Here is a 27,719-nt window from a genome sequence, read left to right on the forward strand (position 1 = left end):
CTTTACAATAGAGAAACAACATAGAGATGACACACTATTTTGGTTTCTAAGTAGAAGCTGTGTTTAAATAGTGGCATTTATCTTCTTCTTTTTTTTTCTTCAGTACACTTTTTAAAATCCAAATAACTTTGTTTTCTGCATTTGATTCACATGTATACACAACAACGTGTTTGTGTTGCCTTCTTTTTCTGGAATATTTCATGTCTTTTTAGTTTTTACTCATGTCAATAAATGTCATCTCTGCTGTGGTGGAGTCCGCTCGAGCTCCGTCGATGGACACCTGCCAAACACATGCCACCACCCGACAAAGGATAGGCGAGTTATCGGAAAACAACGTCCTTGAAAGCGCTGTAGAAATAAACCCGATCAGCTCGTGGAGGAGGATGGCGCGGCGGCGGCGTCATCGGCTGTGCCGCGTTCTCTGCCACCGGGGGCCTTATTGGTGGCCGACGAGGCGCAGTTTGCTCCTCCGTGTGCTACAGTGGTCTCTGCTTGACACGGCCCAGGGGCCTCTGTTTGGTCCGCTGACTTCAGCACTGTGGCCTCAGCGCCGTGGAACGGCGCGCCGCGAGAGTATTTGTCAGCACCGCCCTCCTGAGCGAGCACGGTCGTCACTGCGGTAACAGTGTTCATGCCGCCGCACAGCAGATCAGAACACGGCCCAGCGGACGCCATCACGGGACCGCAAAGGCTTCTGTGTTTCGAGCCGCCCTCCAGTTCCACGGTCGTCTCCACGGGGCGGGGGTTTTCGCGTGCCGGGGTGCCCCGGCTCTTCCCTCCTGACCGCAGGCTGCCGACGGGCGCGGGACGGGTGACGGCGGCGTTGGCGGTCTCACCGGGGCCGGAGGACCCCACAGGCACTGCGGTGGTCTTTCGGGCCGGTGGCGCGGACCGCCACTGGAGGCGCGGCGGTGTCGTCGCCAACGCCGCCTCGGGATTCGGGGCGCCCACAGGCCGCTTGTCCGTCCGGTCGTGCGGCTGGAGGGAGGGGATGATGGGCACGGAGCGCGTGCGGTGGGATGGCAGCGGGGCGGCTGTTCCCTTGTCCAGGCGGGTGCAGGGGACCTCGGTCCATCCAGTCCTGCCTACAGCAGTAGCAGCATGGGGGCTTTGCATATCTGAGGTCAGGTCAGTGACGTCTCCGCTGGTGCAGCACCTGCAGGGAGGAACGGAAGAGAAATGAAAGGGTGAGACAGTTAGTTACATTAGGACTCGAGTGCATGTGTGTGTATGTATAGTATTAAAAAAAAACAAGTTCCAAATGAAAGTACTCATTGTGAAGAATCTCCCATTTCACAAGTTAAAAATGTATACAAAACATTTTGAAAGTAGGCAATCTACAAGCTTGTAGATCTGCTACACAAAGCAGTAACTAAACTTTGCATAATGGTAGTGGAGTACAATATTTTCCTATAGTGGAGTAAAAGTACTGAAATTTGGAAATAGGCCTACTCCAGTAAAGTAAAAGTACCTTGTAAATGTTCTTAGTTATATATTTGTGGAGTGGATAGCAGGGCGACGGAGATAACATCTCTGTGTCAGAAATGTTATACAGTTACCTCTCCTGCACTTAGAGCTTGATCCCACCTCTCCCTGAAGCATCTGACTATTGTGTATGTATTTGTTCTTTCTTCAGGGACTGGATATTCATAATCTTTGTGTAATTATTAATAATCCTTAAAATCTGGGAAGACTGGGGAGCTGCATGAATGTTTAAGTGCAGAAAAACCTCCTCTGTGCCGCAACACAGATTTTTTTTAGCATAAAAGCTTCTGCACTCCTGATCCTGTCCTGTGTGGGTTTACCAAAAGCTGTTAACTAAATGCTGCATTGAACTGGTGCATGCGTATAGTATTGTTTTTTTGCCTGAATTATTAAATTATTATAAAAACATAGATATAGTCGAGACAGACATACCGTGTTTACCACACATTCTGTTGCTAAATGACGACTCATCTCTAAGCCTAACACTTCACAAGAAGAGAGTGCTATTTGCCGGTTTAACAGCTGCAAAAAAGATGCTGGTAATGAGATGGAAACCGCCCCATAACCTTAGTATCCACCTTTGGAAAATATCCTACTATGACGTCTTGAGTTTGGAGGCTTCCAGTGCTCGAGCACAGGGAGCAAGGACAGATTCCATCCAAGCCCTACTCACAGCGGCACAAAAGGTTAAACCAGGACTCCGTTAGGTCCAATACTTGTACTCCTGTAAACAAAGTCTGACCCATTCTTGTTTGTCTGTTACAACATCATTGCCACGTTTTGTTTTGGTTTCCATCATAATTGTCTTGTTAGAAAAAAGAAACATGTATTATGTTATACGTATGCACCATTGTTGTTTCCCTCTCCTGTAATGTCTGTGCTAACCCGGGGTTCTTTTAAAAAAAACAAAATAAAAAGTTGGTCACAAAATATATATATATATATAAAAACAAAACTTGTATGTCTAACACAGTTAGATATTAGTAGTATTTAAAATAAAATTAAAAAAATTAAAGAGAAAACATGGAGATACAAGGTTTCTATACTTTATATGACTCGTTTAAAGTTTATTAGGGAACAAGCCCCAACCGCAACCCGCTCAACTACCAAAGTACAAGCAACTTCACAGAAAAAGCAAGCCCAAAGTCGCTTATACTAATAAGAGGACACTGCTTTTCACCCCCTCCTTCTCTCCAGCTTTCCTTCACACCTTCGTTATTGTCTCCACTGGGGCAGAGTCCACTTCAATTCGACATACAGTAGCGACAACGTCGCTCACTCTCTGCTGATTTCTGATCGTCTGCACCTTTTTTTCAGAACGGACTGTTATACTGTAGCGCCAGGAGGCCGACTTTTGTAAAACACGATTTTTGACATTACTCCTCCAGATTCTGTCCAAAAATCCCGCAAATCGTTACACAGTCGCTATAGTCCTGTGTTCAAGACGGATATGTCTGATATTTCATAGTCCATCGTAATTGGCTAACATTGGTTTTCAAAGTTTGCAGGATTGGCCCGTTTTGAACAAAAATGTTGAACGCAGCGTGCACTTTACGTGAAATCTTTCACAGACTTTCCTACTGGGCTGAGGAATATATCCCACCCTTTTCACATTGGCCTGTTATAGCGCCGCCATAACAGGCCAATGTGGCCAATCCACCTGTTGCCAACAGGTGGATTTTTGCAAAACACATTTTTGGAACAAAATTCCTCAAATCATCCAATTGCCATCCAAAGCGTAAGAAGAAATGCCACCCTTTTCACATTGGCCTATTATAGCGCCACCAGGAGGCCACAACCTGACCTGCCCTGGTGGAGAGGCACTTTATCTAGTTATCTTTGTTTTATTTCCTTGATCGAGTCCCCTCCCTTCATTCTCATTCTGTCTCTCTTCTAGCCTGTCTCACACCCTTCATTCTCATTCTGTCTCTCTTCTAGCCTGTCTCACACCCTTCATTCTCATTCTGTCTCTCTTCTAGCCTGTCTCACACCCTTCATTCTCATTCTGTCTCTCTTCTAGCCTGTCTCACACCCTTCATTCTCATTCTGTCTCTTTTCTAGCCTGTCTCACACCCTTCATTCTCATTCTGTCTCTTTTCTAGCCTCTCACACCCTTCATTCTCATTCTGTCTCTTTTCTAGCCTGTCTCACACCCTTCATTCTCATTCTGTCTCTTTTCTAGCCTGTCTCACACCCTTCATTCTCATTCTGTCTCTTTTCTAGCCTGTCTCACACCCTTCATTCTCATTCTGTCTCTTTTCTAGCCTCGGTCTCTCGCTCTCACATTCGCCTACCAAGTCTCATTTCCAGACATTTGGCTGTTACCATGGCAGCAGGGTGGAAATGGTGGTGTGTGTGTGTGTGTGTGTGTGTGTGTGTGTGTGTGTGTGTGTGTGTGTGCGCGCCTGCCTGCCTGCCTGCCTGCGTGCGTGCGTGTGTGCGTGCGTGCGTGCGTGTGTGCGGGGGAGTCCACATCAAGCTGTACAGATCTGACAGATCAGCTGACGAATTCTCACAGTGAATAAGCATAATAGTCGTCTAACTTTATCTAAACTGGGTGAAACCCACAACACTAGAGGGAGCTACAACAATCAAATATAGAACAAACACGGGGGAAATTCTCATTCTCTGCCTCCAAAGGAATGCTCTGACACCATCCGTTCAAAGATGAGATGCAATATCATCTATCAGGAGATCACAAAAGGAGGTAAATGTAAATTTCCATAGAAAGGGAACTGCCGCCATTTTACAAGGACTTTGTGTTGCTGTGTGTGTGTGTGTGTGTGTGTGTGTGTGTGTGTGTGTGTGTGTGTGTGTGTGTGTGTGTGCGTGCGTGCGTGCGTGCGTGCGTGCGTGTACATTATTAGCCTGCTATAGATTATCTCTGCAGTCGTTTCAAAGAACTGCTGAGCTTCACTGTTTGAAGTAGGAAATTATGTAAATGAGTCACAAAAATAGTCGGGAGTGTCCCAGTGTCTTACACCTCAGGCTGCCATGCTAACAGCATTATTGCCAGGGATGTTAGAACACATACATTTAAGGGAGCCACCAAACACCGACACCCGAAAAACATCACCAGAACGTCCAGAAGGTCTGAGCTATAAAATACTTTCTTAATATGTTCGGTGGAACAACTTGGCATAATCAGACGACCCCTAAATGTGCGTCTAAGCCCTAAGGCTATTCAAAACAGAGAGGCTGGTCATCCCATTGTAATATAGTCCTGATCATTATCTCTGTTTCTCAGTTTCATAGCGACCTCTAATGAATCCAGGTTCCAGACAATAATGGATCTATTTGTTGTTCCAGTTGTCTTTTGACTGTGATGCTTTTCCTCCAGCAAACCATTATGCCAAAGAACAAACCACTACAGTGCATCCAGAATGCTGTGATAGAACTCATGTAAGAGTTTCCTACTGACACCAAAGGATGGGAGTTAAGTGTCCGTGGGTGGAAACACCATCAGACCTAAAAACAGGCAGACCAGTACAATAGATGTACTAACTCTGAATGTTAGGAAAACATTTAACACTATTTACATGATATAGCAGTTTCAACACAACAGTTAAAGCACCACTATTGGCTTATAGGAATGCGACAAAAATCAAGGCTTCATGGGGTGTGTAATTCATTATTTTCTTCTTTAACACACGTTTATGTGGTCAGATGGGTGGGCCGCAAACCCATTCGAGATTTTGAAGCAGGCCCTGATCCCGAAAATCACACCCCAGTGTGAAGTGAGCGGTGCCTTTGATTTGCTACACCCACTATCAAGTACATGACGTCATAGTCCTTTATTTTGCCATTGACTTGACTAGGAATTGGGGGGGAGATGTTTTGACATAGAATACACACAAAGTCACTTGTTGAAGCGGTTAGCAGCACCTCTCAACAATGTTGAGAAGCGCTGATCTCTGTGACATTTGCAGGCGGAGGGGATGTAAACAACCAGATCGATAACATGTAATCTCTCGAGGCAGATGTTTAAGGTCAACAACCAACCACTAGCAGTTCAATATCAGGGTTACACACTCTCTCCTTAACCGTTGATGCCTGGGTTGACACCGCCACGTATAACGGTATAATGGCAGACACCTTCAGGGTGACACCACTCTCGTTCACGTGACGGCTGACACCTGCGCTACATTTCTTGGCCGACTTAACAGGGCCTCGTGAAATCCATCCATCCATGATGAGGGTAAAGTGTCAGACAAGCAAGTCTCTGAGAAACACAGAAGCATGCCCTCCAGGAAGGAACAGTCATGCTTCATCTATTCTAGATAGTTCATCAACCTTGTTTACCATCACATTTCCCATAATGACAGTAGGCAGCACATGGTTTGTAGGGCTGTCCCCGGTTTGGAGCACTGCAGTCCGTTCCTTACACCAGTGGTGTGGCCGTGTGACCCCCCCCCCCCCCCCTCCCCCCTGCTGGGCCTGCTGACGGAATTGTAGTAGTTGAGGCATTCCGTTTAGTTTGACTCGGTTCCGCAGATAAACTTTGTGGAAAATAACTGATCTTGTAGATCACATTGTTGGCCTCTTTCTCACGTAATTCACAGAGTGGACCCCCCTGGAAGTCCCGACCCACATGTTGACTGAGAACCACTGCCTTACACAATATCAGGTCGTGCCTTGTATGGTTTCCACAGCCGCGAATGTGTGAAAGAAAGTGCAGCGCATTGGATAAAACTAAAAGTGCTATATAAATGCACCATTTAATTCCTGTCAGCTGTAGGTAATTAGTATAGGACACTCCACTCCTGCCCTTGTACCATTCTGCACACATTCACTAAAAACAACCACAGTAAATGTCCTGTGTATAACCCAAACATGATTGCACCACTTACAATGCTACTCAGCAGAGACAACAACACACCGACCAGGGCGCTTTAAACACATACAAACAAGGCCCATAGAAACAGAGATAGAAGTGCACGTAAGTTGCAGACAGGGACAGTGCCATCCAGGTGGAGAGACTGGAGACCACTGCTTCAAAGGTGGAGTAAGTGATTGTTTTCCCCCTATTTGTTAAAGTGTTAAAAAGGTCTATATTCTGATAGTAATCATTGCTACAGTGTTTGTTCAGTAACAGGGCTCTCAATCTCCATCTCTTAACAGAAAATGCATTTTCATTTCTGCCAATTGTATCAAATCAAGAGAGAGTGAACTCATGCAGGACACAGGATAAACAAGTGAGATTGAAAGTGATGATGACACAAAGAAATGGACAAAATTGGAACTGGAACGCTATACAATTGAATATGTTTAAGGGGTACTGTATCCTGATTGGGGGAAATTGGCAACCTGCCTGAAGATGTATTTTCTGTTTATTAAAGAGCTGGAGAGACCCCTCTTATGGAACAAACACTCTATAGCGAAATGATTACTATGAGAATATAGTGCTTTAACACCCACAAAATCTCATTGACCCTGTTCGTGCATTTGCAAAAATCTTTTATCTCGCCACCCTTATTTTCCTCGCCATTTTTTGCTTTGTAAATATCTTTTCATGAGTGCTTGTTTAACCACTTGAACCCTAGAGTCCCTACTCTGGGCATGTCATAATAGGTGAAGACTTGCAAATGGATAAACATTTGTCAAAAATAGTCCATCTGCAACTACAGCGCTATACACAACACAGTGCATTAGTGCTGCGCTGAAAGCTTGTAGCTCGGCTACAAAGAGCTTTGGTGTAGAGAGGAAAACATGGGGAGGGTGGGGTTAGGGGGGGTGCAAGGATGTCCAGTGGGGTACAGGCCTGTACGTTTGGGGTACAAAATACACTGTAACTCTAAGAGTAGACCAGTAAGACTCCCTGAGGGCGAGAAGCAACCACGCATCCGCCTGGGTGACGGCAGACTGCTGGGCTGGTGCTTTGGCATGGGGGGTGAGATCAACATATGGAATTAATTCTGTACTGGCCATATATGGAACGTGTTTTGAGTGTACAGGGTTTGATGAGGTCTGGCCATATATGGAGCGTGTCTTGAGTGTACAGGGTTTGATGAGGTCAGATCAACATATGGAATGTCAGAACAGGTCAACTCCATATATGGAGATCTAAGGGTGGCAGCGGGGGCAGTGTCTTAAGTGTCCAGGGTCTGATGGGCCAGACCTTAATTTTCGGGCCTGTTGAATGGACAGGTATCAGTCAAAAGGGAGACATCGAATATATATGGAGACGTGATGTCACAAGGCGATGATGTCAGTCGTGTCGTGATCTTCAAATTATGGAGAATATATGGAGACGTGATGTCACGAGGTGTGATGTCACGAGGCGTGATGTCACGAGGCGTGATGGACTCATAACCATAATTATATATTACTATATATTATAATATTATATATTATTATTAAAAAAAAGTTTTCATAGTAATCTGCGACCTACAGTCGCAATTTGTGGAAGAAAATGGAAACAGATGGACCCTTACAGATCCATTTGTTTGCATTTGAATACTGTCAGGGTTAAATGAAGTTATAACTGGTTAAAGTAAAAGTGGAAATGTCTATGTTTTTGTTCTTCAGTAAGCAGACCTTATTAACATGCAGTCTGGGATATATAAAACAAGCAAACGACTTTGACATCAAGGTCATCATTTGAGAATGAATCAATGTCTAAATCATGACATGAGTACTTCCTGCATGGGTTTAGCCCGACATTAACCACACTCTATCTCACATTCAACTTGAAATGTCTTACTTTGTAGCACTGAGGATAATTGGGATGTGGTCATAAACTGTAAGAGAGTCTGAACCACAGAGAAAAAACATAATGTAGAGAGGATATGCTCTGCCAACAATCTGTCCTGCTTTTAATGTGTCCTGGAACAGAGCCAGCACTTCTCTTATATAGCCGGGGGATAATAATAAAATCTGGGGATACATTGCTTACCAATACATTTCTTCAATGTGTTTGTAAATGTGTCTAGTAACACATCTCACAAAGATTGAAATTCAGTTTCCCTAGGAGAATCTGTGACAGCTACGTAGCTGCTGAAAGTTGGGGCAAAATGTACAACATTTCATTCTGCTTAAGTTGCATATAAAACTAGGGGGTTTTCATTCTGAATCCATTTTGCATGAAAAACACTCCTTGGGCTAAAAAGCCGTCATCACACATGTCTGAGGTCGTCCCATTTAGAAAAGTGGTTCTGGCCGTTGTTAGCCCAAGGAGGCTTAAATGGCCTATATGTGAACTTGTTTAGTACAATGAATTCTCACCTGTTTAAATATTCTGCCTCCACGTCTCTCGACTCGACTTCCTGCAGGTGCTTGTAGACGTGGCCAGTGACTCTGCATCCTCCAACCAGATTGTGTTTCCCTCTGGGAATGGGCGGCGTCCTGAAGTGATTGGTCTCCCTCTGTTTTGGGGCGGGGCTGAGCGAAAGGGAACTGCTCCTGTGACAAGATTGAGAACAGAAAGACAAAATGTCACCAGTTTCATCAAAACAATGGCTGCATGAATCCTTTCTGCAATCCTTACTCATCCCACATTTTTGAGTGGTGCAAGTGCAACCACTCCTACAACCAGCAATGTCGGTGCCCTATGTGGCATTGGCATTTGGCAATGAGCACGAGTATATGACTTATTAGTACCAGTAGGGGGCACCAGAAACAGAGAGGGATAATGCATGCTCTGTTGTCTGCTAATTAGAGAGAGAGAGAGAGAGAGAGAGAGAGAGAGAGAGAGAGAGAGATTTTTTATATTTTATTATCCACTTAAAGCAGCACTATGTAACTTTTTTACAACTATATAACATATTATGCCCCACAAAATTATAAAGTTAACCAATAACAATCATCCTTCCATGAATGTAAAGAGGGCTCCCTGCTAGGGGCTTGACTGAATTACTAAGTACTAGGGGAGAGCATGAGTTTCATCCTGGCATTATTTTGCCAAGGCACCAATGCAGAACTGCCTGTCAAAGCAAAGACTGCATGGCCAATCACAGCACATCACCGGAGACTCTTGGGTAATGAAGTCAAAGACGTTGACTGCCATGTTATTTGTGTCCAAAGTGGCCACTGTAAACCAAACTACATAGTCTGCTTTTAGATGGAGAAAGTGATTTTTTTTTGGTCGAAAGAAGTGTTAAATAAACATTGCTATAGAGTGCTTTTTCAGCAGGAGTCTCCATGTCTCTCCAAGCCTTTTATGCTGCGTTCAAAGTCAAACAGTAGTAGCAGCAGCAGTCTAGCTACCAATCATTTTCAGCCAGTAACATGAAGACACAAACTGGCGTCCAACACTTTTTTGTGCTTTTGAAGCCCACTAGCAAAGCTTCAAAATATAGTTGAGCTGCCTCACACTATAGCAGCTATACAAGATCAGGTGTTGTTTCACATCACCTTTTCCACCTTCTCTCTCCACACAATTACGGCTTGTAATCGGGTAAAAACAACATGTTTTCATCAGCCCAGTTCCCTGTTCTTTTCAACCCAAGCCTTCATATTTTACACAATAAGTATTTTTGCAGTTTTAAAAGTCTTTGACCATTCTCAGAAGCTAAAAAATAAATAAATAAAATAAAGTAAATAAGAGGATGCCATGTGTTACCTGAGGCGTTTCCCTTTAGACGGAGCTCTGGTGACTGCAGGCGGGGCCACTGTTGAAGTACCTGTCGCCACCATTCCAGCCGTACTAGACGATCCATGGTAACCACAGCTCTGCAGGGGAGGGAGGAGAGCAGTGCTTGAAATGCTTGATAAAACTGGATGGTGGCATCATTACACATCCCGCTGTAACAAGTTGAGCCAACATTGGAAAAACAAGCTTCTCAGGGTTCGTCACAGATAACACAAGGAACATATTATGGCTTGGCAGCAAGTCTCCATTCAGAATGAAAATAGTCTCGTACCGACACCCTGAGCCTGCTTAGCTGGGCTGGTGGTCTTAATTACACGTAAAGGTGCAGATTAGCAGAGTGTGCTTTGTGATTACGGCCCCCTATCAACTCCTACAGGGCCTCAACTGCACCCATGCATTAATCCCACACAAGATTAGATGAGAGGTTGCCACCTTCTCTTTTAATTCATTAAAATTCACATAATTTCCATACAACTTAGCCCAGCTGACGAAAAGCTCTATAGCATGCAGTGCAGAATCACAGTGGAAGGCTCCTAAATCCCTCTTTGAAACATAGTCAGCAGATAATGCTGCTATTGCAGTTCCAGTATGTGCTGCCGCTGGCCTCCCTGTCCAACAGTGCCTCATTAAAGCCAGTGGACGTGACTTCTAGTCGCTGCAAGGCTCTCATGCCTGATGAGCCTCTTTCTCTTTCACATCTTTGACTCCCGGGGGAACTGTTACCACCGTTCACCAGAAATGCAGGAGAATCAGATCATGTTGGCCACCCTCTCAAGCACCCCGGTTGGTTGGAGTTGGAGAACAACTCCCTTTCCAGAACAATCACTTTGGCTGACATTCTGTGCAAAGCAGTGGAAAAAATGTGTCTGTGGAATACCATAATTAACTTGTGGAAGAAGATGACAGATAACCCCTTTCAAATGTACTCTGCTAAGCATTTCTGGCACTGATGTGTGAGAAGCTGCCTGCCTCCTGTTTTTCTACTTTCATTTCAGTTTTTCGTAGTGGTGATTATAGTACCTACTTTTTTACACTACAATTATTTGAACACTTTAGTTACAATACTTTGTAAATGTAACATAGCCTACATTCCATCAGTTAAAGGGGGGGGTATAAAATGTTGTAGGTATTTTTGTTAATTAAAGCACAATGAGTATCAGTATGCATAATATAAGTTATTTTACCAACAAAATATCTTACCCTACCTTTAAGCTGTAGGTTTTACTTAGTCTGTTTGGAAATAGTCAATCTACACGCTTACTTTGAACAACAGACCGGATACTTTTGAAAAAATGTGAAAAGGAAAACAACTTGTGAAACTTCTGCATGATGATGATGAATAGTCTACTTTTGCGTTTGGTACTATACTTGATACTATATGCTGATGCCAAATAATACGTTTGTGCTTTTACTCAGGTGCATTTTGGAATACAGAACACTTAGAATAAGTATTTCTATACATTGTGGTATTGCTAAGAGTACTTCTTCCACCATAGTAACCCATTTCAAATGTACCTGCTTAGTCTCTAAGCATCTCTGGGAGTGGCTGCCTGCTTCAGTAGCTTTATAGCTATATATATCTATAGTTCTCTTTTCCATTACTTTATAGTGACTTTACCTGTACCTTCTCATCTCTGTTGCTGCTACAACACCTGCATTCCCTTGCCTCAATAACGCTCTTATCTTATCTATTTCCATTCTTTAGTTTCATGATACAAAAGACTGCGGATAAAACTAAATTTCCTTTTCTTTTTTTTACAGATTTACTGCAGTAGAGGAATGAAAAATATAACCCATACCTCAATACTACTTAGCGTAGCGTGCACTGCTTCTTTATATGCATACGATATTGAATGTACAGTATGCTGCATTCTAAATGAGGAGTGAGGACTCCTACACTGCAAAACATCTCAGGATTACCATAGACAGAGATATTAAACTCTACAGAAGTGGTCTTCAAAGGAGACCTTGAGGGGCTTCCAAGGGGGAACCCAGACAAATAAGGACTTTAATTTAACTATGAATCGATATGCTTGAAAATCTCACTGAGGATTTTACTGTATAATCACGCATGTGCGCACTCACACACACACACACACACACACACACACACACACACACACACACACACACACACACACACACACACACACACACACACACACACACACACACACACACACACACACACACACACGCAATAATAAAAGCTAACGAAAGGTCAACGAAAGTTTATGACATGAATGTTGAATTAGTTCACACTTCTACCCAGGATAATCTTTAAATGATTCAGTAGTAAGTACATCTGTAACAGTCAGCTAGTGTACCTTGTGGGCCTGTAGGCGGTACTGATAAGCGTTAAAATTATTCAGCTGTAAATAATTAGGTTACAGTTAGTGCACCTTGTGGGGCTGTAGGATGTAGTGATAAGCTTTAACCACTTTACACTGTACCGGAGTGCACTAGAGAGTCTAGGCCCACACACACTTTCCCCCCCTCTATACACAAATCAATTCACCAATAACATAGCTCACAATGTGATATAATATTTCTTTTAGAATGCCAGTCCGTCCTATAATCATTTCTGATCTATATAGGCTACCTGTACTGTATGTGGACCACATACACAGCAGGGGTCTTGTCACGAGGCTGAGATAATTGTTGCAAGGTACACTACACTATTCTCTTTCTAGCGGCTTCAGCAGTGTCATCACAAGCCTGTATATATTAGTACATGATACATAGACGTCCTCAACTGAACCAGTCAGTGTAATCTTTCTTGTGGAGTCTTTTATCTTTAGTATAGCCGGATCATATTCATAACCATTTAGGCAGAGCATCTCTGGGTATAAAGAGGTGTCAAAGACAACACCTCCTCAGGAGGTTAGAGCCCCAGGGGGCTATTTGCCCGCCTGTCAGGGGCATAGAGAAAGGTCTGGTAGCAAGCCAGTCTGTTGTATATGACCAACTTTGTCAATCCTTCATCCTTACACTCTACTGATCCCTGTACTGATACACTTTAAATGACTCCATAGTAAATCATAGTATAATAGTCAGTGCACCTTGTGGGCCTGTAGGCTGTACTGAAGCCTGGGTGTAGATTTGGACATGAGTCCAGAGGTGCTGATGCTGCAGTCTCTCAGCATGCGGCTCTCAGAGAAGTGAGCCTGGAGCTTCTCTCTGTGTCTCCTGGGAACAGAGAAACACACCGTTACACCATCTCCAAATAAGTGCACACTTTACACAAAGTTTACATAAGCCTTGTCCATACACAGATACACACACAGGACAGGATTATGTGTGCAAACTCCAACAGGACATTAATATTTCACCATCCTTTCCACAGGGTTGTTTCAGCTTTGCCTCAGCTTTAGGATTTAACTTTTTTTATAGACCTTCAGGCAGAAATACCTGACATATTGTCAAAAACAAAACATTATATACAAATATAACACAATGTGAATGGTCAAAGTTACTTAAAAGAGCAACGATCAAACTTCTAGGTATTGTACACATTGTAGTGACTTTCTAGGGACATACTTCACCCTAAGAGAGTGGGCGGGGGTTTCGGGGTAAACAAGGAAGTGGGGGTGTGTGTGTGTTGTGTTGTCAGTATGATTGAAGAGTGTGAAATAAAGAGACGTGCCGTTCTGCACATTCTGATTCAAAGATAGAAGTAGCAATTCGTCTTACTTGCTATTCCTACAACATAGCTCTTTGAGTTATAAACTAACAAAGCAATACTTTGGTGAATGAATACAGAGAGTTAGATCTCGAGTCGTTTATGCTCGGATGCAATTTACACCTTTTACTCATTAAAAGCCTTTTGATCAGATTGTTACCACAACAAACGAGGAATAGAGGATATCGCCTCTTACAGGTGTTAAACAGGTGTTAAATTCAAAAGTAGCAAAAGCACCAATGCACGAAACGCGATCGCTACACGCCACATTTCGAGCCCATGTGGATCTGCTACTTTTGATGCATGTGTGACGCTGTATGTAGTATGATCAAGTAGGGCATTCATTTACAAGAAAGACACACAAGATTAGAATATGGAGATAATAGATCCAGGTTATCATGCAGGCGTTATTTTGATGAATAGTTATCACGTAGCCTCTCAGTCCTATTATCACTCCACTCACCCCAGGCTGTTACGTGATAATCAGACATTCACACATATGTGCCAGCCCAATAATAGATTCACACAGTATAACCGGTGATAATTAATAATAATAATTAACATTCACACATAAGTTTAGCGTCGCCATCAGATGCAAGCATGATTATGTCCAAAACATTCCTCTTGTATGATGATAAGTAGCATTAGTTTACGTAAAAAAATAAACTAAACGTTTTTGTTTAGATTTTGCTGCCCCAACCCTGTGGACTGCACTCCCCAAAACTCTCAGAGATGCCCCCACCCTCTAAAGTACCACCTCATCGATATTGATTTCCCCAGCTGACTCATTCCACTGTTTTTATTGATTTTATTCCTTAGTCATATAGTGTTTTTTTCCTTCCGCCGAATAAAGTTGTTTTTATTTGTTGTTTCCTCATGCTCCCCATGTTTGTATTATTATTTATTTATTATTACAGATTTAGAATCTTCACAGGGGTATCCCAGCCATAATTTATTTAAAAGCCAGAACTGAAACCGCTGTGTAAATATGAAAATATCAAGTTAGTTTTAGTTTATTATTTCACGGGGGAAACTCTCCATCAGGGTTCACTGAAATCCATTGATCATGTAAAATCTGTCTTTTTCATATTATCACGCAGCAACATTACAAGAACCCTCACTTGCTCTGTCAAATGAAAAGAAATGTAGCACTAGACCAAGCTTCGTCTATAGTTCGTCAGTTGTGTCTTCTGTGACAAGAAACTGTGCCAGTTTATTTTTGTACTTTATGAGACAAACTTGAATCAGCAATAATAACAGTCGATGCTCGCATACAGTAATTAGGCCGCTTGGGGGAAGAAAAGGAGTTTTCATTTTCATTTATTTTTTTTGTTTGTACTGAACCAAACTTTTTCTGATATGTCAATTCCAAATTAAAATAAATAAAGCACTTCATTAAGCTCAGTGGAAAGGAAACTGTGGCTGTTTCTTTGTGTTTTTATAACCAGCAATTATAAGGAGTGATGAGTATAATTAGACTGTTTGGGAGGATTTTAATTTTCCTTTAATTTCATTGTTTAGTAGAATATAAAGTCAGTTTTTTTGTCATTGCACTGGCATACAGCAAAATTAAACTATTAACTAATACTTTTTTCTGTCTAATTTGGGCTGAAACAATGCTCATAGAAGAATAGAAAGCCTTTATTGGTATTATACTGGCCTATAAGACAACTAGTCAACTATAAAATGTCTGTGTTCTCCACGCAGCACCAGCGTGCTGAGCTAGCATCACTCACTTGTTGCGACGGTAGAGAGCCATGCACGCCACTCCCAGAAGACAGATCCCTGAGGCGATGCTGAAGATGGACAGCACCTGCCTCTGGTAGGTCTCACCACTCTCTGCAGGAGAGACCAGACATGACGTTACTCAATTTACACTCTCACTCAAACCAATGTATACAGTATGTATGTATGTATGTATGTATGTATGTAAATACAATGTGTCCATGACCACAGAGCACAGTAACCAGTCATGCAGTCAGTAATGCCATTATGCTAAGCTTTGGCATGCAGGGATATTAGGGTAAATGTAAATCCAAAGCGCTTTAACAAGTGCATTACATTCCCCCATTTGCACACAAATTCACACATACTGTACGGTACATTAACTTGGATAAATAAAGTTTCTTCTAGGGGTCTCTCTGCCTTTTCCAACACCACACCAGCCTTAGAAAAATATGGCAGGCTTAACCTTTGACTGGATTATCCAATATGGACATTATGAGGTACTACATACAGTAAACATGGATTCAGGCCGGCTCAGGAGTAGGCAAACAACTGGTACGTCACACATAGCATTTCAACAATAGTCAGAAGAGTTGCAACTAAGTAGGTGCTCACCTACAGTACATGTGTTGGTATAGCATTAATGACCATTTTTGAGATACATCACAGTAAAAAGTGATACGATTATGGGTGTGCGTGCGTGCGTGTGCATGTGTGTGTGTGCATGTGTGGGGTATAGCATTGTTTGGCTCTGGGCGAGGTGCCTGCGCAAAATGCAATGTAAGGAGCTTTAAGTAAAGCAACATACAAATATGATTCATTCACTCAAAAGAAGATACATCGCACACGGAACATTCCAATATGGAATATAACATGGATAGTCTACTCTACTGTTACTGTTTGAGTGGGCATGAATGGAACAAATTATCTTCGTTCCTGACTTAGTTGATGACATTTGCAGCTGCCAAACTGTGATGTACAGGGACAGTGACAGCCAGATGGTCATATTGGGATTGACAGAGTTACAGACACCCGAGATCTGCTGTAGCCACAAGCTCCCCCTGCTGTTGCCATCGCGCCAATGAGGTTCATGGCTTCAAGAAGTACTGGACAAACACCTCAAATGGGGTAATTCATGCCCTTCTGCCCCAAATAAGTGCAGTCACACCACCAGTGTAGGAGAGAGACAGTTGGAACACAGAGAGAGACATTGTCTGCATTGTAAGTAACATGCAATGGTTATTTTTGAATACTTCATATTTTGTTACCATGCCAATTTGCATAACTATATTTCAATGGACTTCTCTTCACAGTTAAGTGTTCTGTGAAACTCAGCTGTTTGAGAGGAATAAACATGCACTTTTAGCTTTATTAAAGACCACTCAACACGTTGTTGCATAATACTATCACCACAAGGCCAATGTACATTCAAATAAAACTGCAGGCTTGCAGGTTGGACAGATTAAGTTATCTGTGCACAGCCAGTCACTACCAGTTTTCCACTTTTCTTTCCTTTGCCCTCATATATTTTGGAGTGTCATAAGTACATAGAATTTCACCTATGCCCTGACAGGCTAATAGGTGTGAAACATTTGCGTGACGGTTCTGTCCTAAAGTTTGGATGTGAATGTTCCTGTCAGTAGAGTAGACTAGACTGTACTTGCACATCGCAAGTGGGTAGCAAGGTGAATACAAAGTGAAGTGCATGAAAGTGGAGCCTGCATACCTGAAGTTCCATTTTTTATCAAACAAAGTTTCGATCCATAGTGCATCTTCATCAGGTCAAACCAGCTCCACCAGATGAAGATTCACCATGAACTGGAACATTATTTGAGGTCTAAATAAAAACAAATCGCCCTGACGGTAAGAGCCAGCAGACCTGTACATCTATCCTGAAAATAAATTTCCTCTCAATCGTCTTTAAACGGAGACAGATCTACTCCAAAGACTCCTGTCTTTCCTTGTTGTAACTCATATTTGGCAGGTTATCTTTCCCCTTTTATCTTGTTTTGCGTTGTGAGGTAATAGATCTATGACAAGGGGGTGTCTGATAAGAACTTGAGATATCTGACCTGTGTGGTTCCAAAAGTGGTTCAAGGCTAGTAGCTCAAGCCAAACAAGTATTGGTCTGTATCCTAAGTAGGTGAGAGCTGTTAGAATCCTGAAGATAGACTCTGTCATGTCCTGTCCTGTTGTGTTGATTTTGTCAGCAAATTTGGCTTTTAGTTTTAGTCGTAGTCTTTTGAATACAATCCCATTTAGTTGTAGCCATATTTTAGTCATATTAATTAATTAGACTAAATCTACACTTGATTTAGACAACCAAAATCTATGTTTGTAGGCCTTGATGGCGTCATAATGGCTGATTTGTTTTTGTTTTTTGGTTGCATGCTGAAAATAGCCAATCTACAAGCTCGAGCTTGCAGATCTGCTATTTTCAGAGCGCAACCAAACATAAAATTAAATATTTTGGTTCTACTGGCTCTCTCTAGTCCCTCTAACATTTTTAGTTTGTTTTATTTGTTGACGAAATTGTCAATATATTTAGTCTCAGTTTTAGTCATCGCAGCATAGTTTTTATTTGATTTTCGTCAGTGAAAAAGGTAGTCGATTAATATTTTTCATCATATTTTTGGTCAACAAAATCAACACTGCTGTCCTGTGAAGAAGAGACTGTGGCCGCCACTTCAACCCGATGAGATGAGATGAGAGATGAGATATACTTTATTAATCCCCGAGGGGAAATTGAAGCGACAACAGCCTAATGTGATGCATAAAAGCTAAAACCCAATAAGGTAAGCATGTGTAAATGTACAAAAAAACAAAAACAAGAAGAGACTCTCTGAGGCTTTGCGGCCTAGCTTTCTTCCAGCAGTAGCCTACTCTCCCAGAGCGTACTTCAGCTGCGTTGGCCAGGTCTGTGGATGATACAGGAGATTTATTTTTTGGACGAATGAATCACTTCCTCCGCAGGTAGGTAGCAACCTCCTCCGAGGTTAAATATGGGTCACGGTGGATTAACAACTACTTCCTGTTGGTCCCATCTGGCAGACAGCTCAGGCAGACGTTTGATAATTGCTGTGGCTGTCGCTGTGCTATAGCAATTAGTTCCTGCCACATGTGGAATACAGCTCTGTGTCTGTCTGTGCTTTACATGTAGCAATTAGTTAGCTACATATGTAATGCAGCTGTCACTGAAGTACATTTACTTAAGTATTGCAGCTCCATCACTGTGCTATAGCTATTAGTTGATGTGATATGATATGATATAGTACTTTATTGTCAGTTCACACTGAAATTTGTCTTGCGACACAGCAGCCAAGTATGCAGAACACATATACACACATTTGACATAACACAAAGAACAAGACAATTTACATACATAAAGACATGAAGACAAAAGCAATATCCACCGCTTAGATTATCCTGTGGCTATTTATCCTGATTAAGCCTCAAGGTTGACTGGTGGACAAAGGACCTCTTTAGACTGACCTTATTGTATGCTGGTACACCATATCTCCTTCCTGAAGGTAGCAACCTATATTCTCCATACAACACATGCTTAGTATTAGAGGTGATATTCTTTGCTAACCTTAGGCCTTAGGCCTACAGCTCTGTTAGCAGCAGTAGATGGTTCTAATGAGCTGTAGTACTCTATGTGTATCCATGTGTTTGTCCTCAGTCCACCAGGCTATGCCGTTAGTATAGCTGCACTGAATTGCATTGTATTGGTCTTCATACTGTATGCTGGATGGAGCTGCTGATCATGTCGCACTGCAAGGTGAGTATACAGACATATTTCAGCTGCTTGGCAGCTACTGTAGCCTACACTATGTTCCCCACTAGCACTGATACTCTGAAATGAACTACATGATGAAACGGTCTCCATTTTACAGCTCTGTTTTTTTGTGTGGAAGCAGCTGGCGGCATCTTCTGAAATACTGCCACACTGGTCTGGGCAGCTAAAATTAAATTCAAGACACACTTTTCTCTGTTCAGCCTAAAGTTGTACTTCTTTGACATAATAAGCAATAGTCCACTCAAGCAATATTATGCAAATTCCTTTTGAGTAGATCAAGGGCTGGATCAAACGAGTGCATGGAACGATGTACAACAAATATATATATCCGTATACTGTAGTCTTACTCAGGCTAATAGTGCTGTACGGGTCAATGTTAAACTATCAGCACCTCCGGGTTTTTTCTGCAGGTCGAGAAGGGTCAACTGAAGAGAGTGCATGAGATGCAGGTCAGGCAGGTGCGCCGTGCGGGTCAACATAGTTTACATTTACATTAACATTACATTAACATTTAACTTTATTTCATCCTATGAAGTTATCGCTGTGTCAGACTCAGAGAGAGAGAGAGAGAGAGAGAGCTTCCATATGCAGAAGATTGTACAGGCTATACTGAATGTGTATTCACGCCTCTCTCCATGGTGCTGAATAAGCACATTGCCAGAGGCCAGATCAACATATAGCCCAGGGGTGGGCAACTATTTCAGGCATGAGATATACTTATCCGTTTGAGTTGGCACTGCATGGGATCCAGCTGCAGGCTGGTAGCTGCTGGGTGCATGGGTTGGTGAATCACTACTTTGACCTGAAAGCGTTCGTGTGAGAAAACACAGACTGCACGTGTTTGAATGGAATGCATGCTGTCAGGAATGATGAATGGGGGAGGAGCAGAGCTTCGTGGGCATTCCCCACCGTGGCCGGGGTGCCTCTTGTCGTTATGGAAACAAGTTTGAACAGGAGGACAGTTCAGTTCCGGTGACAGTGCAAAATGTCCTGACCTCTTTTGTGGCCCTTTAGTGGCAAAAACGGTCACTGTCTCCTCCCGTGCAACACAGCAGAAGGTCGCAGTAACCTTCTTTAACGTCACCGTTCCAGCTGCGTTTGTGAAAACGAGTGTTGCCACTTGACATTTCACTTTACCATCACATGTATTCCTCTCAGTCGTTCACCGGCGGCGTTGATTTGAGCATTTCTACGTAGGAGACGAGAGCATAGCTGCACATCTGACGATACACGAAAGAAGAATGCCTCCCGGCGTTGTGGAAACAAGTTTTTAAACAAGGACATGTTCCATAATGTCCTGACCTGCTGTGTGTCCTTTCAGTGGCAAAACCATGACTAAGTCTCAAGCAACACCACAAGGTTACAGTGACCGTCGCAACTTCACTGTACCAACCGTCTTTGTGAAAATAGAGCAGTGTTGATTTTGACAGTCTTTTGAATACAATGTTATTTACTTTGAGTCATATTTTACACATCTGAATGGTTTAGTTTTAGCCATAAGATTTTAGTCTGCTAAATCCACAGTTGATTTTGTCGACAACAATGTATTTTGGTGAGCATTGATGGCATCCTGATTTTACACTTTACAATTTGCCTCTTGCCAAACAGATTGTGAATGTTGGATGTCACCCGTTCGCTCCGCCTTAGGCCCTCCTCTTCCGGTGGGGCGTCTATGTTTTCATTCCCACTAACAACAATGTACACGTTCGGATATGAATTAGGGAGCCTGTAGCTCAGGAGCTCTATAAGAGTGGCCATCTTGCAGGAATCGGAAGGTTAGGGGTTTGTTCCCTGGCTCCTCCTGGCTGTATGTCGAAGTGTCCTTGAGCAAGACACTGAACCCCTAAGTGAACCACAGAACCCAATGTGCAGGTTGGTGCCTTGCATGGTTTCAATTTTCCATTCTTAATTGTATTTGTTTATGGTGCATCATCACCACAAGGGGTCTCTCTGTACGCCGCAACAAAAAATAAGAAAGAAAGGCGCTATATAAATGTACCATTCAGCATTCAACAAACAAACTGTGTTCACAGTGTGAACTAGTTGCCTTGAACATTTGGCCCTAAAATATAAGTACCACACACATGCATGCACGCACACACGTGTGTGTGTGTGTGTGTGTGTGTGTGTGTGTGTGTGTGTGTGTGCGTGCGTGCGTGCGTGCGTGCGTGCATGCATGCGTGTGGTACTTATATATGAGGGCCAAGTGTTCCTACAAGTCTAGCAGAATTTGTGAAATAGACACACGTTTCCTTGTCCTCAAAAGAACAGTGGAGAAACAAACAAACAAAACACTGCTCATCTGCCAGACCATGCGTCTAGTTCTTGGCTGGAGCCAAAAGAAAACCACATGAACAATGCAAGGCAGCCTCCGCACTCCGCTGTGCCAAAATCCTATGAGCTTTCGGTCATAGTAGACCTTCTTCAGAAATCTTATGGGATTTTTGCACAGCTTTGAGTGTGCGGAGGCTGCCTTGCATTGTTCACTTGTCCTCACAAGAGAAGTGGTTGTTTTACTGTGTGGAAAGAAAGAAAAGATTGGGGTTAGGCAGGGCTCGAAATTAACTTTTTTACTTGGTAGCACTGGTGCTCCCAAATTCAGAATGAAGGAGCACCAGAAAAAAATTAGGAGCACCCACCAAAATTTTACGAGCACCAATATGTAATCGATTTTTTACATTCATTATTATTACACTTGTAGCCTACAGCAGTGGTTCCCAACATTTTTCATGTCAAGCACCCTCAAATTGACACTCATTAGCCCACGGACCCCCATTTGAAAACATATGCCAGGGACCCCCATATGAGAAGATTTTTACGGCTCTAGCAGTGATTTTCAGTTATTTACATTTCAAGGACCCCCAGTTTGACCTGAATTAGGCTACCGTTCCCCATTTCTATCTCTGGGACCCATAAAATCAAAGTTAATTTAACTGAGTGTACAAATGTACAGTGAAATTGGTTTACCCATAGTATGTAGTACACTCTCAGAGTTTCAGACCCATAAGGGTCCATTTGGTTCCTAACTATCATTTAACCGAGGACCCCTAGGGATCCCCGGACCCCACTTTGGGAACCACTGGCCTACAAGCCAGTTGGTATGAGATGCTATTTTTGTGGCAATAAACCAGTTGAAAATATAATTAAATTCTAAATACTGTCTCTGCTATCATTTCTGAATTTGTAAATGGCTACAAAACCCTTTGTTTTATGTAGGCCTGCTTTTTGATTGAAGTATATATATATATATATATATAGGCTATATATATATATAGGCCTACTGTATATATTTATGAGAAGTTATTTTCATAACGTCATCATAAATGTGTGTGTGTGACTCCACACATTCCATTCAATTGAGCCCTTTTGTTGTCTCTCACAGCTGAGGACCTCATGTCCAGCTGATGTTGATCACCCAATCAGTCCACGGACTGACGGGAGGTTAGAGGAAGTAGAAGAAGCCAAGGAGATATTTCTTTAAACAATCATAACTCTGGACAGGAATGGACTAGGAACTTACTTTTTTTTTTACATGCTCAGATCTTTATGCTCTACAAGTTTAAATCATCTCGCGGGAGGGAACCGGCCCGCGACACTTTCGGTCGCGATCGTTTTGGTCGCACTACAGTAATTATATGCAGTAGCACTGGTGCGCCCAGTTATATTTTGAGATCGCACAGATTAAAATTCAGGCGCATTTGCGACCAAAATGGTCGCTATTTCGAGCCCTGTTAGGATGAGGATTAGGCCTACACATTCGTAGTTTATAGATTTAGGGGCTTGGGGTTGGAGTTATTCGTAGTTGTGTGCCGGTGTTGTGCCGGTGTTGTGCGCCGAAAACACAAGTCGATCTACAAGCTCTTGTAGAGCTATATCCGGTAAATAATGTATTGTAATAATGGCATTCACAACAGCACCGTCCTAAAACGGTGATGTCCTCACCAGTAAAATATATGCAGAGGTGTTTTTTGGCTTCCCTATCATCCTTACATCACTCTCTCTGACAACACCATGGCTCCATGCAGATAGAATCCACCCCAGTGTTTCCATGGAAACTGGCCCATATTCATTTGCCAAGGTGCATGTGTGTGTGTGTGTGTGTGAGTGAGTGTGCGAGTGTGTGAGTGTGTGTGTGTGTGTGTGTGTGTGTGTGTGTGTGTGTGTGTGTTCGTTTCCCAGGGAAGTACAGTGAGATATGATGTCATGTGGTCAATGGAACAATTCCTCACCCATGAACTCAATCCCAAGTTCATCCGCTGCTTCCATCCAAGGTCAGGCAGCCAGAGAGAGAGAGAGAGAGAGAGAGAGAGAGAGAGAGAGATAGAGAGAGACAGTGTGAGAAGGGAAGAGAAAACAATTCAATTATTACAGCTTGAGGCATTTCTAACGTCCTTTGTACTCACTCACTAGAGCTTGTTGTTTGTTTGACTACTTCCTCTGACATCTTCCTGCCTTTTCTTTATCAAACAATGTGCTGACTCATCCTCCTCACACACTTCTGTTTCTCAAGGGCTATACACACCAACAAGGTACCTGCACTGACTGAACGGTGACTAGCAGATAGACAAAGCTCACAACGCGTCACACTGCGACGCGGTGTGAGCTTGTCAATTGGCAATTTTCAGTGAAAGCTTCCCCACAATAACAGAAAATACTGACGTGGTTTGGTGAGTGTGGTTTTAAATGGGGCAAAGGTGGCATCTTTGAATTTGAATTTGAAATTCACATGTTGATTAATAACGTAACAAACGGAGCCGTATCTGTATATAACTGAACAGTAGGGTTTAGAGGGTTAATTTTCATACCTTTTTGAGGACCTATACTATACCTCTTGGCACATGATGAACTATTACATCATAGGTCAGTCCTGTGCAATGTATCCAACATTACATGAATCAGCCTTAACCGTTTCCCCACAACATGCTGGTACAATAACAGGATATTGCTGTACTTTACCAGAGTTCAATGAACCTTGAATGTAATACCGCGACCATAACTGTTTGGAGGCTGAGAAACATGTAGGCCTATCTCTGTGAAATAACTGAAAGATGGGCTGAGCAATATCACTATTAATAGTTGTATTCTTTAGTTTTATTTGTATTTGTTTAGGAAGAGTACATGACAGATACATGAAATACATGATTATATACGGTAGATCAGTGCATAACCTTTTCATGTCAAGGACTCCCAAAATGACACTCATTAGCCTGCGGAACCCACATTTGAAAGGACAGGATTTTCAACCATTTTCATTTCAAGGGCCCCCAGTTGGACCTGAATTACCTATTTAATGGCATTTCTATCTCCGGGACCCCAATGCATATTGTAGAATCAAAGTTAATTTAACTCTGATAGTGTACAAATGGACCCGTTTGGTTACATTTGTACACTCTCTGAGTTACAGACCCATAAGGGTCCTTTTTGGTTCCTAATTATCATTTAGCTGGGGACCCCCTGGAACTCTCTCAAGGACCCTTAGGGGTCCCCGTACCCCACTTTGGGAACCACTGATATAGATAGATAATATCATTGATATTTGTTTCCTCATGCTGTGTGGACTCGGTTGAATCATTTTTGCACTTGCTTCGTGGCTTTCAGGAAGCAGACACAAGGCATTCTTCATAGTTTGTGCTTCGATATATTCAGAATTCATAGTGTTATCCTACAATTCATAGAGTCGGCGCGAGTTCTTTGGCAGGGGAAAGGGAGTGTGGAGGGAATTAGATCTAGGAAATAGAAGTGAAAGATGGAGTGTGGTGTAAGGGTTATGTGATTGAAATTGCCTGATAGGCCTACAAGTCTGATACATTGATTGTTCTCAGCCATTTAAAAAAAATGCACTTCTATTCTGCTCTATTCCCACTTACGTTTCATTTCAATATTGACATAGTTTTGGTCATGACATTCACACAGGCACAAACACACACACACACACACACACACACACACACACACACACACACACACACAGAGACAGACAGTACAGTTAAGTCCTTCCCTCAATCTCAGCACTGGGGAAATGGATGAAGAGAAGCACTCATGTTCTTTTCATCGTGACAGCAGACTTTTTCCCACACACCACTGTAATGTAATCTGATTCCAATTAAAATGAAACCCTCACACTTTAATTGCTTTTCTGACATACAGTAGTAGGTGGTCTGGGTATTAAATAGAATGTTGCTGCAAGTCCTTGACAAATTATTTGGTGGACACACACACACACACACACACACACACACACACACACACACACACACACACACACACAGAGAGAGAGAGAGAGAGACAGAGAGAGACAGAGAGAGAGACAGAGAGAGAGACAGAGAGAGAGAGAAAATTGGCTATGGGCACAAAAAAGCCCATCTGTTAGAGAATGTGATTGGACTACAGAATGAGGAAATGTAACAGTAGTTTTATAACTTTGGCGAAAAAGTGGAGCATACAGTACGTCAACCTAACGAGGAGAAATAGTGATAAATGTGATAAAGTGATAAATGAATGCCCTAAATATATACACAGATCTAATTAAGTTCAGGACTACAGTATGTGTGGGCAAAGACCCGGCATGGACGAGTATTAATATTATATAAGTATTGACCCATTAAGACCTGAGGCCGATTCCACGAATGCCTTCTAAATCAGTAGTTACACTTCCAAGATGTTTCAAATGTTCATAAATAGCAAACATACAAGCTTGTATATCTGCTATTTTTGAATAGCCAATGCTAAAATCTAAGATGACACAGATATTAATGGGTTAAAGGGGCATCTCACTTATTTTCAAACTATCGGCACATCATTTAGCTCATTATAAGATTTTCTGAGCAGAGTCTCTCACTCTGTGACTCAGAGGAGGCCTGGTAGGGCATTCATTTTAACGACTTGGGATTTTTGCAAGTCGACTTGCTGTCAGTAAAAGTTGAAGTCGAGTCGACTCTTCCTTTGATAACATCATCACATTGACTGTGTGTCTGTGTGTGTGGGGGGGGGGGATCGTTTGCGGATATAAAGTCTGTTCTGACTTCTGACACAGTTTAGGTCCGCGATGCAGTCAATCAGTGGGACAGAGCATGCAGCTGAGCAGCCGACATCAAAGGCGGGGAACAGGTGCTTGTTAATGAATGGCTGAGACTGGACTCCGATTCCTGGTTCCATTGTAAACAAGACAAGAAAAGAAACGCAACATAACTGAAAAAGGAAAGAATGACTTCTGTCCGTGACCGTGACAATAACCAATCCTACAGTTTGAAAGAATTATGTACATGTTTTAGCCCTGCACTGAGGTAACAATAAACGCTTCATCCAGGCTTAGGAGCAACAAATGCTGCAGGTATACTCATAGTCTGGATAAGCTCTCCCTCCTGAAGGTGACTCACTGAGTCATGCACTGCCCAGGGCTGGAGGGGAGGGGAGGGGAGGGGAGGGGGGGTGGGGGGAGTTATTCATCTCGTGGTGATATTGGAACCATGGCATGGACACAAGTCTACTACCACCTAGTGGATATTGTGAGACAGACATGCACGCACACACGCATGTGCTTGCACACGCACGCACGCACGCACGCACACACACACACACACACACACACTTCTGGCAGTCCATTTATGTCGAAGACGACGCAGCTTCCTTGTGCCGTGAGTTTGTCAGTTGTCATCCTCGCTGACGACAATGCCGCCACTGTAGATGACTATGAAGTCCTATTCTGGAACCTGCACATATCCTGCCACAGTTAGGACACGCGAGGCCTGCATCTGGAGGCTGAGGTGGTACTGGGTCGGCATGGAGGTAAAGGAAAGGAAAGGTACCGTTTACCCAGGGTAACTGGACTAAGCTCAAGAACTTGTTCACAGCCAGGCCCTGCTCATAGAACATTTCATGGTAGAGGTTCAATGCCTTGTCCAAGGGCACTTCAGCGGTGGTAATTTTAACGTGCCGGTCCGGGGTTACGAACTAGCGACCTTCCGATATCAAGACCGCTCCGCAAACCGTTGGGCCACCGCTGCCTGTGTCTTTGCTGGCGCCGCGCCATCCGTTGTTGGGCACGTTTCTCCTCAAGGTGTGTGACCCCATCGTGGCACAAAGAGGCTTTAACCCATTTTGACCTGAGATCAGATTCTAAAAATGTCTTCTACATCCTGACAGTTTTCTGAAAAAGCTATGTTTCTATGTCAGTCGTTCTTCGATTAAAGAAAATAGTAGACCTACAAGCTCGTAGCGCGCCACTCGGTGGTGCGCTATGAACTTGTAGATCTGCTATTTTTCAATAGCTAAAGCATAACATAATGCTAACACCAAAAGGGGTTCCCGCCCAAAATGGATTAACCTTTGACTTTATCAACAAACTATACTACAAAAAACAGGTCAAACATTGGCCAAATTGTAATATAAGAAAGGCAAGAATTGTGAAAGTAGCCGAAGTACAAGCTCACAACGCCTCG

The 27,719-nt window shown here is 42.8% G+C and overlaps 1 protein-coding gene across 1 annotated transcript in view; it reads right to left on the reverse strand.

Annotated features, from left to right (window-relative positions):
• Positions 1-366: 366 nt before the first annotated feature.
• The window catches only part of nrg3b (neuregulin 3b), a gene marked incomplete at both ends in the record, with an annotated part of 232,394 nt that continues 205,041 nt past the window's right edge, over positions 367-27,719 (reverse strand). Inside the window, 6 exons of the mRNA XM_080789989.1 lie at positions 367-1,156; positions 8,710-8,886; positions 10,046-10,155; positions 13,138-13,264; positions 15,494-15,596; positions 23,511-23,537. Of these exons, the coding sequence (XP_080646115.1) occupies positions 367-1,156; positions 8,710-8,886; positions 10,046-10,155; positions 13,138-13,264; positions 15,494-15,596; positions 23,511-23,537 (1,334 nt within the window). The remainder of the gene's footprint in view (positions 1,157-8,709; positions 8,887-10,045; positions 10,156-13,137; positions 13,265-15,493; positions 15,597-23,510; positions 23,538-27,719) is intronic.

The sequence above is a fragment of the Protomyctophum bolini genome, assembly GCF_963924005.1.
Source record: "Protomyctophum bolini genome assembly, chromosome: 18".
NCBI lineage: Eukaryota > Metazoa > Chordata > Actinopteri > Myctophiformes > Myctophidae > Protomyctophum > Protomyctophum bolini.